The sequence below is a fragment of the Podarcis liolepis genome, assembly GCF_965112155.1.
Source record: "Podarcis liolepis genome assembly, chromosome: 1".
NCBI lineage: Eukaryota > Metazoa > Chordata > Lepidosauria > Squamata > Lacertidae > Podarcis > Podarcis liolepis.
This window is the reverse complement of record NC_139554.1, coordinates 59843148-59858433: the sequence shown is the minus strand read 5'-3', so window position 1 is coordinate 59858433 and position 15286 is coordinate 59843148. Positions and strand designations below refer to the sequence as shown.

Sequence of the window (15286 nt, the reverse complement as noted above, 5' to 3'; positions counted from 1 at the left end):
TCAAACTTGTTTTCCCACTAATTTTGATTAATGTTAACACACTCACTTGCCTTTGATCTTTGTTCTTTCCATGGTACTACTTGGCTTCTGAATATTGAATGAGTCACAGAGATGCTTTCTGTTACATTGATCTCAGACACAGACACACACGCAAGTGATGTTGCATGCAAATCAACCCATTCTGAGCCCACACAAATCCATAAAAGGGTTTTCTCCAGTTACACTTTAGCTTCCAAATCAGAAATAAGTCTTTTTTGGAAAACAGACTTTCCTGTTGGGATTTTAAGAAAGCTTCCTCCCTGCGCCCGCCTTCTATCATAATTCTAGAACTCAGGGGCACCCAAGGAAACAGAATGTTGGAAAGTTCAAGACAAAAGAAAGTACTAATTCACTTGCCACGTAGATACAATGCTAAATTAGCACAAGATGCAGATGGCCACCAACCTTCCAATGCTCAAACCACACTTTTGCCAGCTGGGCTTTTTGCTGAGAGATCCCAGGCATTTGTCACTTTGAGATCTACCTAGGAACTATTTCATACTCCTTCCATGAGCATGGTATGTGGTTCTGAGAATGTGAAAAACATTCCACTCAACAATCTTCTAACATAAGGGTATGTTTCAATCTATGCAATTGCTTACAGGTTGTACCATGTGGTTGTCAACAGTAAAGCTGAAGTCAAAAGCCCACTGAAACCAATGGAAAACATTTCCATGGAATAGCCTACAAATATGTGATATGCACACCAATATTCGTTGTGTTGTTATGAGGTGCTGTGTTGCCTCCACAGGATGTTTTGTGGTTGATCTTGCAGTTGTTTTCAGGAATGTTATCATCTGCTCTGTTACTTTGTTGGATTGCTTATATTTTAGTTCCATTGTAACCTGCTCTGACATTGTAAGATGAAAGTGGGGTAAAAATATACTTAATAAATAAAATTAGAAATTCCTTCCAGTAGCACCTTAGAGACCAACTAAGTTTGTTATTGGTATGAACTTTCGTGTATTTTGTTTTGACTGTGGCAGACCAACACGGCTACCTACCTGTTAATAAATAAAGCTATTATTGCTATTGTAATAGCTGTAGTGTTTTATTCAATCTTTGATGCATTCAGCCCTGTTAGCCATTGATCATTCCTACAAAAGTGCACCTTACTAGGCTGGAATTAGTAGTAGATTGGAATCAGAAACAAATATTCCCTTGTTGAGAAACAGCAAAACATTCCCACAGTTGCAGGGGGTAGGGGGAAGGGAGCAGGCAAAACTCTACAGCGAAAGTGCTACAGAGTACGCAACTGATGGAGGGGGGAATGTTAACATTGAAGTGGTACTTCTGCAACAGAAGCAGTTCAGAGGTAAGCCACCTGTTCAGTTCCTGCCTGCCTCCCAATTCCCAACAGCAACCCTATAGAATTCTAGGGTTTATGCCAGTGTTGGATAAAGAGATTCTAGACATGAAGAGGAAAGCTTGCCGTGCTTATTTGCATGTCAATAAAAGAAGAGTGCTTTTTCTTCAGCTCACAGCTAGCAGAGTCTTGGGAACAAACAGAAAGTGGGGGTCTCTCACTTCTGCCGCTGCCTTGATCTTTGCCAGAGTGAGGTTTCAATGGCAAAATAGTGGGTCAGTTTGCACATATTCCCATCATACTCTGTGGAGCATGCAGTGCTATTAGCAGTTGGGAAGCAAATGCAAGCAGTAATTGCGTTTCAGAGAGAAACATAAATGTGGTGCTTTCTCGGAAAATAGCAGGTTATCAGTATGATTAAAGGTCAGGTCCCCTTTTAAAGGCATAAAAAGATCATTATGTTTGCCTTGTCTAGAATTTCACATAAACATTTTTTCCATGTAAGGCTTATCTTCCTACATGTAAACTGATAGCAGATGGTAACATAAACCTTGATCATGTTTCAAAGGAAGCATGATTTCTCTATAAAGGAATTGTATTAATCACTTCTGTATTTTAATTGTCTTATATTTGTCTTAATTGCACTTTTTTAAAAAAGGGGGGGAGAAGAAGAAAGATTTACAATATTAATATGTAACAATATATTTCAGAAGCAGAAATAGTAAAAGCATCACTAAAGCTGCTAGCAAGCAGCTTATATAGCAGCCAGAGTCAGAAAAGAAGGCATGATACACAAGAACAAGCTGAGAATGAGAAAGAAAGGGTACGTATGTAAAATAAATAAGAGTTATGAAAGTGGGAGGTGGAGAGACAGAGAGATAGGCTAACAAAGCTTTAAAAGGGGGCAGGCAAAATTGTAGAGGATAAGCCTATCAATGGCTATTAGTCATGATGGCAATATATGCAAGCATTGCATTCAGAGGCATTATGCCCCTGAATACTAGCTTCTGGGGAGCAATGCTGGGAGAGATCTGGCTATACAGTTGTAACCGACTGCAGCTCGTGCAAAGGTGTGCTCTCTTTTTTGGAAGCTGCTAGAGCCCAATCTAACAGTGGTGAAAACACATGTAAAAAAAGGGGGAGGGCAGGATAATTCCACATGGCCATCCTCGTGCTTCAGAAACTGAGTTACAGTTTCCTATGCATGGATAAGTGCACATTGCACTGGTGCCCTAACAGAGTCAACAACACAATCTAAACAGTGCCATTTGCCATATGGAGCCTCACATGGGGACTCTTGGGGTTTTGTTTTAATACCCACAACCACTTCTGTATTGAGTTTCCGTGCTATGCAAAGACAGTGAGAGGGGCTCATGCTCCAACCCTTTACTATTGCTTTGAGCAGGGTAGCTAGCCTTTTGGACCAGAGAGATGCATTCAGGGTTGGCCAATCCTTTAAGGAGTCAGTGCTTCTTATGGCCAAAACAGTTGTGACCACAAAACTCCCCTCTGCCCACCATGAATTCCTACTTATATATGCTTTTATACTATTGTTTTCTGGTTTTATGTCATATTTTTGTTTTAATGATATTGTTTATTTTTGAAATAAGCCATTTATAAATGTTTTAAGTAAATAAATGAATGTGCACACAGAAGTACAGTACACAGGTCACGCTTGCAGACCACACATACACACTCTCCGCATATACACTCACTCTCTCCTCCACACCTGCACAAAAACAGACATACATTCAGGTACACATCACATGCATGTACACCCACCCACATGGGTGCATAAACACGCACATTCATACACATAGGAGGAAGATCGGAAATAGATGTGATGGAGAGAAAAAATATTCTTTCTTTGCTTCAAAGATTGCTGTTGAAAGAGTAGAGACAGTGATTTTTATCTCCCCATCAGTGCTAAGTGGGGAGGAATATGTGATGAACCCAACCAAGTCTTGATTTTGATTCAGTAACTCATTCCATTTTTAGCCCTGTAGCCATTTAGAAAGATCAAGTCATAGTTGATGATGTACTTGTTAGCACCTGGAAACCTTTCTTGCAATGGGCAATCTCCAGGTGTTGAAAGACTGATATAATCATCTACACATATATTTATATACCTTGTAAAACTCCTGTCCTCACAGCCCTTAGAGTAGAAAGAAGCGACAACTAAATATCATCTAATTGGAATCTTGCAATTAACAACAGCCCTCAGCACAATAAATAATTTCAGCATCTGTTTGGCTCGGAATGGAATATCCACAAAGTGTTAACCTCTGCTTTTCTCTCTATAGCAGTGTGGGTCAGCATGGGCCATGAAAGAGAATCAAGCCTTTTATGGAAGCACAAGCTTTTCACCTGTTCCTCATAACAATGCTAGAGGATGAGAGGGGTTGGGGAAACACACATGCACTCTGGCTTGCACATGCAATGCTAAACCATAGTTTAGCATTATAGGAGAACTAGGCCATCTCCACTGGAGGCTGGTCCATTAAGGCAAATTGAGTGCTGCCTCACCAATCTCATTCTGTCTTCAGCCAGCCCCTTCTTGCCTGCCCAGCCCACAAGGTTGCCCTGCCAGCTTCCTCAATCTGTTTTGCCCTTGTGGAACCATGAATGGAAGATGAGGTTGAAACTAGAAATAGTTTACTTTGACTGCCTCTCATTGACTCTGGCTCCACCTTTTGTTGGTTCCATGCCCCCATCTTCCTCTGCAGAGTTGCACAGTGATGATACTGAGATTGAGGAGAAAGCTGATAGGCAGTGCTACCTCTTGGGTTGGTTATAAATAAGAAGGCAGGCAGGTGGGGGCTGGCAGCAGGAAGACTAAGGTTGGTGAGGCAGCATCCCACTTGCCCCTGAAGGACCAGCCTCCATTGATTGGTCATCTGTCTTTGAGACATAACATCCAAACTTGTTGTTTTCAATAAAGCAGGCAGCTCATCTGTTGCAGCAGAATCAGAGGCATTCCACATAGCTTCAGCCTTATTCCCTGGACAAAATGACTACAAAAAATGGATACTGGGGGAGAAGAAATTCCCTGAGGACAGTCGCTAAATATTTAAGACATATAGTAAATCATCCAAGAGGAACACCATGACATGCACACCAGGTGCAACAAAGTGTAGAAAGCATTTCAGTGCTCTTCTACGCTCTGTGCTATCTGTAATAAAGCAAGAGAAAAGTGTTTACAACATATATAGAGCACTGCCACCATGAAAGAAGAGAGAAGGAAGCAATTAGGTTTCACGGAGTCCAATAAAACCATGACAAGCAGGCAGATTTGCCTACACAAGGCAGGAGTGGCTGTAAAGCCACTCAGAAGAAACTTCTGAGCGCTATTTGATCCATGAACCAGAACTACAATGTTGCTGCTGCTTTCTAAAGTGAACTGCCAGCCCTCACTAGCTGACTTCAGGATTGTCACCGATGCTTATTGGGCTGATATGTCATGCAACATCGTCAAACTTTGTCATTTTGGAGCCAAACTGGGACATTGCACACAGATGCATGTAGCTTTCTCTCCCCCCCCCCCTTTTCCTAATGTGAAAATAAGGTTTCAGAGACTGCCATCGGGACTAGAGGAATGGTGATGGGGAAGAGCGCTCTTAATCCTTTCCATGTAGCCCCTCTGTATCTCTTAGCCCATAGAAGAAAAGCAGCTTGGTAGGTGCCAGGGATTTGAGGACAAAAGCCACTAGATCCATCCTATGAAGGGCTCCTACTTTTTGAGGGGAAATCCTAGCGGATACAGGTTCTCCCTTCATTCTAACACAATGACAACAACAACAAAAAAATCACAATATGCAAAATTATATTTTCTATGCAAATGCATACAGAAGCTCTTTCAAGACATGGACCTGCAAAGCTAAGAGGTAGTGAATTCCAACAGGCAGGGAAGAGAAGAGACTGATCCCAGCTCACCAACAATGGAAAGAGAAAGGTAGGTCCAGCAAGCTCCCTCTAGTGGACATGAGACAAGCCTGGTGGGCAGCAGTACTCGGTAAATAAAGGTCTGACCTCTGAAAGGCACAGATGTCACAACCATGAGCTGATGTGGGATATGGAACCCTGCCCAGGTCCATGTTACCTCCATTGCACTTTCTGGGCATTGGGCCTTTAGCCTATTATGTGTGGCTGTAAGCTTTCACTGCCAGAGCTTAGCACATCATTGAGCTAAATAAATATTAAACAGCATTAGTTGTATCTGATTATCACTAAAGCCCACAGAGGAGCCCATTGTACCTACTGGATTCTCAAAAGCCCATATAAAGGCCAGAGACAGTCAGTGTTTCTCAGATATCCTCAGCGTTCATAGGTAATTTGTAAGCACAGCACTGTGCCTTGCTGTCTGTCCTGACAGAACCCATTTTTTAAAATCAGCAACCACAATAAAGGAAAAATAATCACTGAATCACCTGAAGTAGTTTATGTCTATCTATCCAGTAAAATGGGAGGGAATTTTCTTGCTTGTCTCAATTTGCTTTAGATCTTTTTATATCATAAATACAAACCTATCAGTTATTCTAGACTTTGTATCTTAATTTTACCTCTGTGACCCCCATGAGATATGATCTCACGGATCTGCTTGTTGAACCAAGTGTTCTCGGCTATTTGGCAAAATATCAAGTGCTAAAATTGCTGGCATACCCCACCTTGCATTTTTAAAGCTTCTTTCCCCTATTTACTTTTTAGAGCTGGCTCAGTTTCCCCATGCATTTAGTGCCTCCTCTTTGTTTGGGAGGCCCACTCCCAAGTGGCTCAGATGTTTATGTTTAAAGAAAGGGCTTTTGCTACACCTGCGTAGCCCATTCTCTTAGCTTCCTGATTTCCGGAGCATAAAAAGGCAGGCTGCTGGAACAGGAGCCACCTCTCATCTCAACATGCCTGGCAGCAGCTCAAGCCATGCTTGGGCAACCCCTGCGCTTAACATGCACCCTTTCCTGCCAATTCAAAAACAATAATAATTCAATTTTCTAAGAGGCACTCACGCATGCCAAATCGGAAACCATCCTGATCTCCCAACCAAGAATGGCTTTTGTATCCAGTAAGATCATCCATAAACTGATTATGACTGCACAAACAGTCCTTCAAATGTAATTTTTTTTTAAAAGATGGGAAGTAATTTTGAATGACAGCCATAGAGATATGGGTTTCAATTAATGCTCCACGCAAGTGATGCTCTTAAGGCACTTTCTACACTACAGTACCAATTTCCCAGGCATACATACACCGGTTTGGGGCCCCTTGACACTTGGAACAAACCCTTGGTATTGAATTCTAAACTTCATAGGAAACATATTTAAAGTGAAATGTGCACAGGAGTGCAATTTCCATTGTTTAATATAATCCAATAGATGGATAAAGAATAACACTCTTTAAAAAGAGCAGTTGCTGGCTCAGGTTTGGAAGCAGATTTCCAAAAGCCGCTAATGTGCAGACTCCCTAAGTTTTTTAACCCACAGTTCCAATCTTGGCACGGGGAGTAATTGGAAAAGACAGGCAGACGTTTGGGTTTCCTGATCTCATTTGCGCTGGGGGAAATGGGAAACCCACAAACTTTCTCTTTGCAAACAAGGAGCTGCGGTTTCTTTTTAACTCTCTTGGGGAAATTAACGGGGAGGTGTTTTTTTTTTTAAAAAACGAAGCGATCAGCAAACCTAGCGCCCAAATGCCTGCGCTTGAGGAATCCTTATTACAGCAAAGGGCACTGAGGCAATCCAGAGAAGCAGGGAGGGAGAGGAGAAAGTAGCTGAAGAGCAAAGTATAAGCACCATCGATTTCTATTTTTCTGCTTTGAAAGAAGCTTAAGCTAGGAAAGATCAAACTACAGGCGCAGCCATGCGTTGCAAGAAAGAGAGAGAGAGAGAGAGAGAGAGAGAGAGAGAGAGAGAGAGAGAGAGGGAGGGAGGGAGGGAGGAGGATCTGTGGGGAGATCGGCCTCTGCTTCTGCACTCCTGCTTTGCTTAACAACTTTATTCTGAACGCTGCGCCGCTTGGAGCCAGACTCCAGCAATGATGCCCAGAAAACAGCACACACAAAAATGCCATCCACACGAAATGCCCAAGGCACATGGCGAGAGGGTCTCCAGCAGACTTCCTCTTCACAGTTATCCCCAGCGTGCAATCGGAAATCCTTACCAACTTCATGGTCATGTTGTTCTGTTCCCAGCGCCATAGCATCACACTCATTTTCCTCGGCCAGCGCACCCAGCCAGCAGCACCTGCCCAGAGCAGCCAGCACCCAGCCAGGCTACGCGTCCATCTCACGCGTGCTTCCAGTACCTTAACATCCCGCCGCTACAGAGACCTTCATTCCCCTCTGTTGGGTTAAGGAAAGCCTCTCTCATCTTGACGGTGTTCTCTGCAAACTTAGCTCTCTAGTCGTGCACGGAGCTGAGCTAAGACCATGATGCATCAACTCCTCTCTCTTTCTCTCTCTCTCAAGCCAAATCAAACAACTCCTCAAATGAGCTGGAGGAGGCAGCTGGGGCTGCAGGAGTGAAAGAAGGACAAGGAAGTCTCCCTCCCCGCTCCCCCCCCCCCCCGCAACCATAAGCACTTCGCAGATTGGGCATTCCTGGTTCAATGGGCCGTTCATCGTTTCTGAAGAGAATCCCGTTTAACCCCTTCGGGGCGAGAGTTTGATCCGTGAACCGGGGAAGAATGGGAGCAGCGCGCAGAACAACGGGCCCCGCATGCGAGGAGGGAGCGAGGGCAGGGCAGGCGGGGAGTTAAAACGCCCATAATTGCTTGCTCCCTGCTTCAGCCGATTTTGCAAACGGAGCTGGCGATTTCAAGAGCAAATTTTGAGGTTTCGTGTTTGATTAAAGAAGAAGAAGAAACTAGGATAGCATAAGCCATCAGCTGGAAAGGTAGCACATGCTCTAGGGTGACCTGGTGCAATGGGACTTTTATTTTCCTTTCAAATTTGGACAGGTGTACATCCAGGGCGAGCGGCACTGGATGACATTTTCTCTTTTGCAAAACTGCAAAAGGAATCCTTTCTCAATCAAATCACAGAGGTGGAAAGGGAGCTCGAAGTCCAGCCCTCTGCCTATGCAGGGAATCAGCTGTTCCAGCATCCTTGGGATATATGAAGCTACTGGATGCTATCAGACATTGATCTATGCAGCATACTCTCTCTGGCAATGGTTTCTAGGGGGGCCATCAGGGATAGCAGTTTGGGGCAGAAGTTTGGGCCCTCTCAGCAGGATAATCAAGAGGACCCTTAAATGCAGCAGAGCAGGCTTACACATTGTGAAGCAGCCTGCCAGCCCACCCCAACCGATAGGAATGGCTGAGCTTTTCTTAGGATGGAGTGCAGGCAGAGTAGGGTTGGCGATCAGGTACACTTGCCCCAACTCTCGGAGGGCTAAGCAGGGACCAGCTGCTTTTTTTGTTCTTTATTTTAACAAGACTCCCACCCTGAGCCTCAGACAAGCTCTGTACGGGCCTGAGGATAGGTGTCTCCTGGCCAGGAACTGCTGGGGGCAGGGGAGTGTCCTTGCAGTGGGAAGAATAGAATGGTAGAGTTGAAAGGGACCACAAGGGGCATCTAGTCCAACCTCTGTAAAGCAGAAATCTTTTGTGGAACATGGGGCTCGAACCTATGACCATGAAATTAAGAGTCTCATGCTCTACTAACTGAGCTATACCCCTCTGCTTTTTTTTTTTTACATGCAAAGCAGACTTTGCAGTAATGACAGAAATTCTGAGATAAGTTGCTTCTTTTTTAATATACATGCCCCTAATCTTGTTCCTTCTTTCAGGCAATGTTTCTTCCCACCTGCCTTCAAACAGTGTTGTTGTTGTTTAGTCATTTAGTTGTGTCTGACTCTTTTGACCCCATGGACCAGAGCACCCCAGGCACTCCTGTCTTCCACTGCCTCCTGCAGTTTGGTCAAACTCATGCTGGTAGCTTCGAGAACAATATCCAACCATCTCGTCCTCTGTCGACCCCTTCTCCTTGTGCTTTCCCAACATCAAGGTCTTTCCCAGGGAGTCTTCTCTTCTCATGAGGTGGCCAAAGTATTGGAGCCTCAGCTTCACGATCTGTCCTTCCAGTGAGCACTCAGGGCTGATTTCCTTAAGAATGGATAGGTTTGATCTTCTTGAAGTCTATGAGACTCTCAAGAGTCTCCTCCAACACCACAATGCAAAAGCTGGAGTAGACTCTTGAGAGTCCCATGGACTGCAATAAGATCAAACAGTATAAGACAGCCTAAAGGATGCTGCCGGTGAGCCAGTTAAAGTTACAACACAACCAATGGTCAAGCGGCATGCACTGCTTTCATCTGTTAAGGGCCACATATCCTTGGGGAAATGCCAGCAGCTGCATGCCAGTGGTGAGTTGAACCAAGCCCAGCAGTGGGTGGGACACCTGCTTTCTCTATTCCTTCCTTCCACCACCTTTTTCTCTCTCTTTCTGATACATGCATCTCCTTTTCTCTTCCACTCCACCCAGCCAGGCTACAGCTGTATGGACAAGTTGCTCTTGCAAGAACTGATTCCTTGCAATGGGCTTTTCTCCTTCCTCCTTCCACTGCTCCAACAGTTAGGGCTTTTCCTGTTCCTCCCCCCCTTCCCCTTCTGTTATCCTCCCCACCCATATATGCACTGAAAATAAGCAGTGGGCCATGTATGGCCCATGGGTCAGCCACTCCTGCCCCGGGGGATGCACACATCCCCATTCTTGGCAAACAGTCTTCTGGCCAGTTCAATAAGCTGTGACCAAGCATGTCCGTGCAGATGAGGATGCACATCCACATCAGATGCAGGAAGGGAATCCTTCTTCCACATGCAGATCTGCCTTGTGGATTAGGCAGCTGGGTTCAGGAAATCAGTATTGTACAGCCACCCACACTCATTAAAACATCTGCCAATATCTGAAACTGGCTTCTGTGTATGTGCAGCCATTGTAGGTACACATCTATATGCATTGTCATTGCAACACTGAACCGGGCTCCACTGAATTCACTGGGTGCACATTTTCATGGTGAATTGTCTGGATATTCATGCCCATTCAGGGCCACTATTCACTGCTCACAACTAGAGTCTGATCGGAAGAAGCTGCTATATCTAATAAAGATAAAGATATTGCCCAACTTTGGAATCCAGAGGGGTTTTTTTCCCTTATGGACCAACACAGCAACCCTTGGTTTTGAGGAGTTTGGGGTGGGTTTCTTTTTTATATTTAACATAGATTCTTCTGGGCTGGTGGTAGTGCAGTATGCAGTATAAGGTCACCATATCAGATATCCAATCAATGGAATCTAAGGAAATTAAGGATATGTCCAGCTAGCAGATTTCTATGCTTTAGCCCAGGACTAATCCAGGAGCACGCAAAGCACATTCTCTTTCTTATCCCATAACATGCTATTGTACTCTTGAAAGGATTTTCTGATCTGCTTGGCAAGCAAAACTTTTGCCAGCCTCAGAGACCAACAAAGAAGTCAAAAGGTTTCCCTGAGCTACAGTTTTAAAGCAGATGAGGACAGACACCTGCACAGTTATTTCAACCTTTAAATTCATCAGGTTCATTTGGCCATTATAGAACGAGCTTTTAATTCTTTCTCAAAGGTATAAAGGACTCTTCTTCATTTGCTTTTGTGGCAGCAAAATACCTTGCACTGCAAAACCTTCTGAACTAGCCGGAGTAAGTGTCCCGCTGAAAGGTCACCTCCAGGAGGTTGGAAATCTGAGGGAGAAGGTCGCAGCCTGTTAGCGGGCTTTGGAAATTAGATGCACGATTTGCAGGGGGGGTCAAAGGCAGCTACAATGAGCCAATGACAAATGAAAAGATAAATGAATATGAGGAGAGGGGGAGAGAACCTTGGATGTGAGGCCAAAGGGATTTCTATGTGAATTACATAAGTCTTCTTAAGCACAGTGCTCACGCAAACTGCCAGGCCCTTCAGAGCTTTCCTTTTAACTGAATTTAATTTGTCCCTTCCGTGCTGCTGCTGACCCAGTGGAAGCACTACACAGCCTGCCACTTAGGATGTTGTCACCCAGCTTCCCAACTGTGCCTCAAGGAGGTTCAGGCCAGAACGTGCAGCTCAGGGAAGGATATGGAAGAAGGCTCTGGGCCATATCTGTATTTTCAGTGCTTCCCTGTGGTTTTCAGCAGCTCCTTGAACTAAGTGGATGTGACCCAGGGTTGCTCTGACTTAGAGGGGAAGAATTAGAATGGCCTCCTAAACAGAAGCCAATTAAGATCCAATAGGGCCCAGCTGGCTGATCGACAACGAACCAATAAGCAGCTCTTATTTGCTCAATTATTTCACCATCCGTTCATATAGCTTGCTTGCTCTCTTGCTTTCAGTCACATGATTCCTTACCCACCTCCCTCCTGTCTTATTTTGTTTTCCTTACTGCCCCCTACTTCTGATAGCCCCAATACTCTTTTCCCCCAAACCCCTGCAATGACTGGTGTTCCCCCTCCATAGCCTTTAGAACATAGGAACATAGTAAGAGATTGCTGGACCAGGCTAGTGGCCCATCTAGTCCAGCATCCCATTCTCACAGTGACCTACCAGATGCCCTAAAGCAGGCTTGGCCAATCTTGGCCCTCCAGCTGTTTTGGGACTACAACTCCCATCATCCCTAGCTAACAGGACCAGTGGTCAGAGATGATGGGAATTGTAGTCCCAAAACAACTGAAGGGCCAAATTTGGCCATGCCTGCTAAAGAGAAGCCTGCAAGCACAAGAGCACTCTCTCTCTGGTATTCAGAGGCATTGCTGTGCCCAGCTGTGGAGGCAGAGTGTAGCCATCATGGCTTGAAGTCATCAACAGCCTTATCCTCCACAAATTTGTCCTCTGTCCTCTCTGACCCCTGTCACTCCTTCCTTTGCAATGATTGTGCTGCCGCCCCTGCCTGTCTTAACAGTGTTACAGCATTACAGTTTATTGAAGTCTACCCACTTGACATTATTATGGAGGCCTGTTATGGAGACCTGATGTCAGCCCGCCCCAGAATCTCAGACAGTCCTAACATAAAATCCTTGCCAACTACCTTTGGTGCATTTTCTACTTCTGGTGACTTTGTTTGCTATATCAACTTGGAACCTGTTCAAATCCCCACTCAGCTATGAGGTTCACTGGGTCCTTTACTGTTTCTTCTTCTTCTTCTTTTTTCCTTTCACTGGGTGACCTTGGGCCAGACACTATCTCTCAGCCTAACCTACCTTGCAGGGTTGTTGAGACCATAAAATGGAGGGTGAAGGATAACTATGTACACTGCTTTGAACTCCATAAAGCATGGTGAGATATAAATGGAGTAAACAATTAAATGAATATGCAAAAGGCCAAAAAGTTATTGGGGGCCCATGGTAGATTAACTGCTTTATCACTTCCACAATCATTTTCACCATTCCTTCAAAGCAGAACTTTTTCTACAATGACTTTCCAGAGATTCAATTCACAAATTCAGCTACAAGTCACCAAATGTTGGGTAATCTGTTCATGAATGGATGAACCATCCCATAACTTCTACATGGCAAACTCTAAGAATGCTCCTACAGAAACAGATTGTGACTATTATGCTGTACAATATACAAAGCATACAAGATATACAAAGTATGCTAGAACTTCCTATGATAGAAAACACAGGGACTTTGACCAGCTTAGAAACACAACAGAATGCAGTGTTACTAGAAAAAAATAAACCAGAAATCCTATTTTGTTCCCATCATTTTCTAAAATACAGCCCATTTTGGACACATTCATTTAATTGAGCTTTTTTGAACTCAAGATGTATTTTGCCTCCAGAAGAAATCCTGATAGCATTGCCAGGTGTAATTGACACTTGTTTCTTTCCTTTTTAAAATAAAAAATAAAAAAGCAGTAAGGCTTTGGAGTTTCTTTCATCCTCTTGCAGAACTTCCCTAATAAGGAGCTCCTTGAACAAAATGGAAGAGATAAGATTGGAAGTGGAGTTGGCAAAATCCTTGCTATGACCTTTTCCCTCCTCCCACAAGCAACCTTTAGACAGCTCATCCTCCAGTGCTGTGCGTCTGACTCCACAGAGACATGCTGCTCACACATTCTGCCTTAATTTTAAAAGGTAGGATGGCAAGGGCACATCCATACAATTCCTTTAAAAATAGCATTTATCAGGATTTCACAAACCCTTTTCTTGAAACTACTGACATTTAGCAAGGAAGGATGGAGGTGGGGGTGGCCAAGGAGCTTTTTACCAGTACATGAAATGCATGTCAGACTAAAAAGCTTGTTAGCAGCCCTAATGGGATGTTAATGGGCACTTAAGCATCCCAATTAATGTGCAAAATAATGCTCTTGTTATTCATTGATGATTCTTCAATGACACAGAAAACAGGTATGAGTCCTTCATTCAGCCCCCTAATGAATATAATTCTAACTCCCAGGACACAAAGGATACTGTTGGGAAAACAAGAGGAAACAGATGTTGGGGAAATTATGAATGAATTCAGAACACATAAACATTGTCAATACATCAGTTACTAGAGGGAAAGAAAAACCCATTAACTACTTACCCATTGTGTTGCCATGAAAACTATGCATAACAACAACTGGCTAGCTAGCATTTAAGATTCATTACAATTACTTTGGCTTTTTATTTCTGAGTTCTCTAACTCAGTTACAACTATTCATTAATTAATGCATGAAGCCTACTAATAGAACACTTTGCCATTTACACTTGCTGTTTTCTTGAGTTATAACATCAGGCCTAACCAAGCCAACTCAGAAATAAGCCCTGGTAATCTTTCCCCCCCCAGTTTGTTAGTGTTTAAAGTGCCATAAGGCTTTTTGTTGTTTTTACTGCAACAGCTACACATCTGGACTTTGTTCTGGAGTGACTTCACACATGTTTTCTGAGTCTTGTAACTGCAATTTTATTGTGGTATGAGTCTTTGTAGACAAGAGCCTGTGTCATCAGATGCAGATAAATGCCAGGTTACGAAAGCTACTGCCTATAAAGCAAAATGTTTTTGCATGGGATTTTCTGATGGAAGTTTTCCGGAGAATAATGAGTAAGATCACAGTGACAATTATTGATGCGACTGAAAATATAAAACTCTTCCCTCTACAGCAGAATCTATGGCCAAATCTTTTCAAAATAAAGATGCTTCCATCAGGATTTCCGATTTACTGTATATGCTGAATTGTATTTTAATTTTATCTATTCATAGAACTTGTTAGTTGCTTTATCCTGCCCAGGGCAGCCTAAGGCAACTTACAACCAATTAAACAGACAGACAAAACCCCTCACATTAGAACCTGGGAGGGGGTGTTGTTGTTGTTGTTGTTGTTGTCGTTGTCGTTTAGTCGTGTCCGACTCTTCGTGACCCCATGGACCAGAGAACACCAGGCACACCTATCTTCCACTGCCTCCCACAGTTTCCTGCCTACTTCCAAAAGGCCACAGATAGTTAAAGGCCAAAGGCTAGTTATAGAGGGAAGTTTTTGCCTGGCAGCTGAAGATATTTAACAATGGCAACAGGAAAGCCTCCCTGGAGAGAGAGCGTTCCACAAATGGGGAGCCACCGCAGAAAAGGCCCTTTTACATGTTGCCACCCTCTGGACCTCCTATGGATCCATACCCCTTAGAGAAAAGATACAAATCTATTTATTTATTTATTTCATATATTTTTTAATGTTGCTTGACTGTAAGGGAAAAACTTCAAAGCAGTTTACAAAAAAAAGATAAAACAATAAAATGATCACTATGAAATTTACAACCATAATTTAAAACATAGGAAAGTTAAAACTGCAACAGAATTAGCTGAAACAAATTAAACTTCATACAAACACCTGGGTAGACTTGTCTAAATAAGGTTTTCAGCCTCTGCCAAAAAGAATACACTGAGATCAATAAGCAAGGAGTTCCAAAGTATCAATGCTACCACACTAAACCATTGAGTTCTTACAGATGCAGTGCTTAAGA

General features: G+C 43.5%; 1 protein-coding gene across 13 annotated transcripts in view; it reads right to left on the bottom strand.

Moving 5' to 3' along the window:
• The window catches only part of NAV2 (neuron navigator 2), a 537366-nt gene that overhangs the window by 213663 nt on the left and 308417 nt on the right, over nt 1–15286 (bottom strand). For 3 of the 13 annotated variants that reach the window (XM_083462000.1, XM_083461984.1, XM_083461985.1), the window contains exon 1: nt 7496–7899. The exons of 7 other annotated variants lie outside the window; for them this stretch is intronic. In XM_083462000.1, coding sequence (XP_083318126.1) covers nt 7496–7546 — 51 coding nt within the window. In that variant the 5' untranslated portion in view covers nt 7547–7899. Of the gene's footprint in view, nt 1–7495; nt 7900–15286 lie in introns of those variants that run through there. 3 more of the 13 variants (XM_083461999.1, XM_083461987.1, XM_083461986.1) reach the window with 3 other exon arrangements.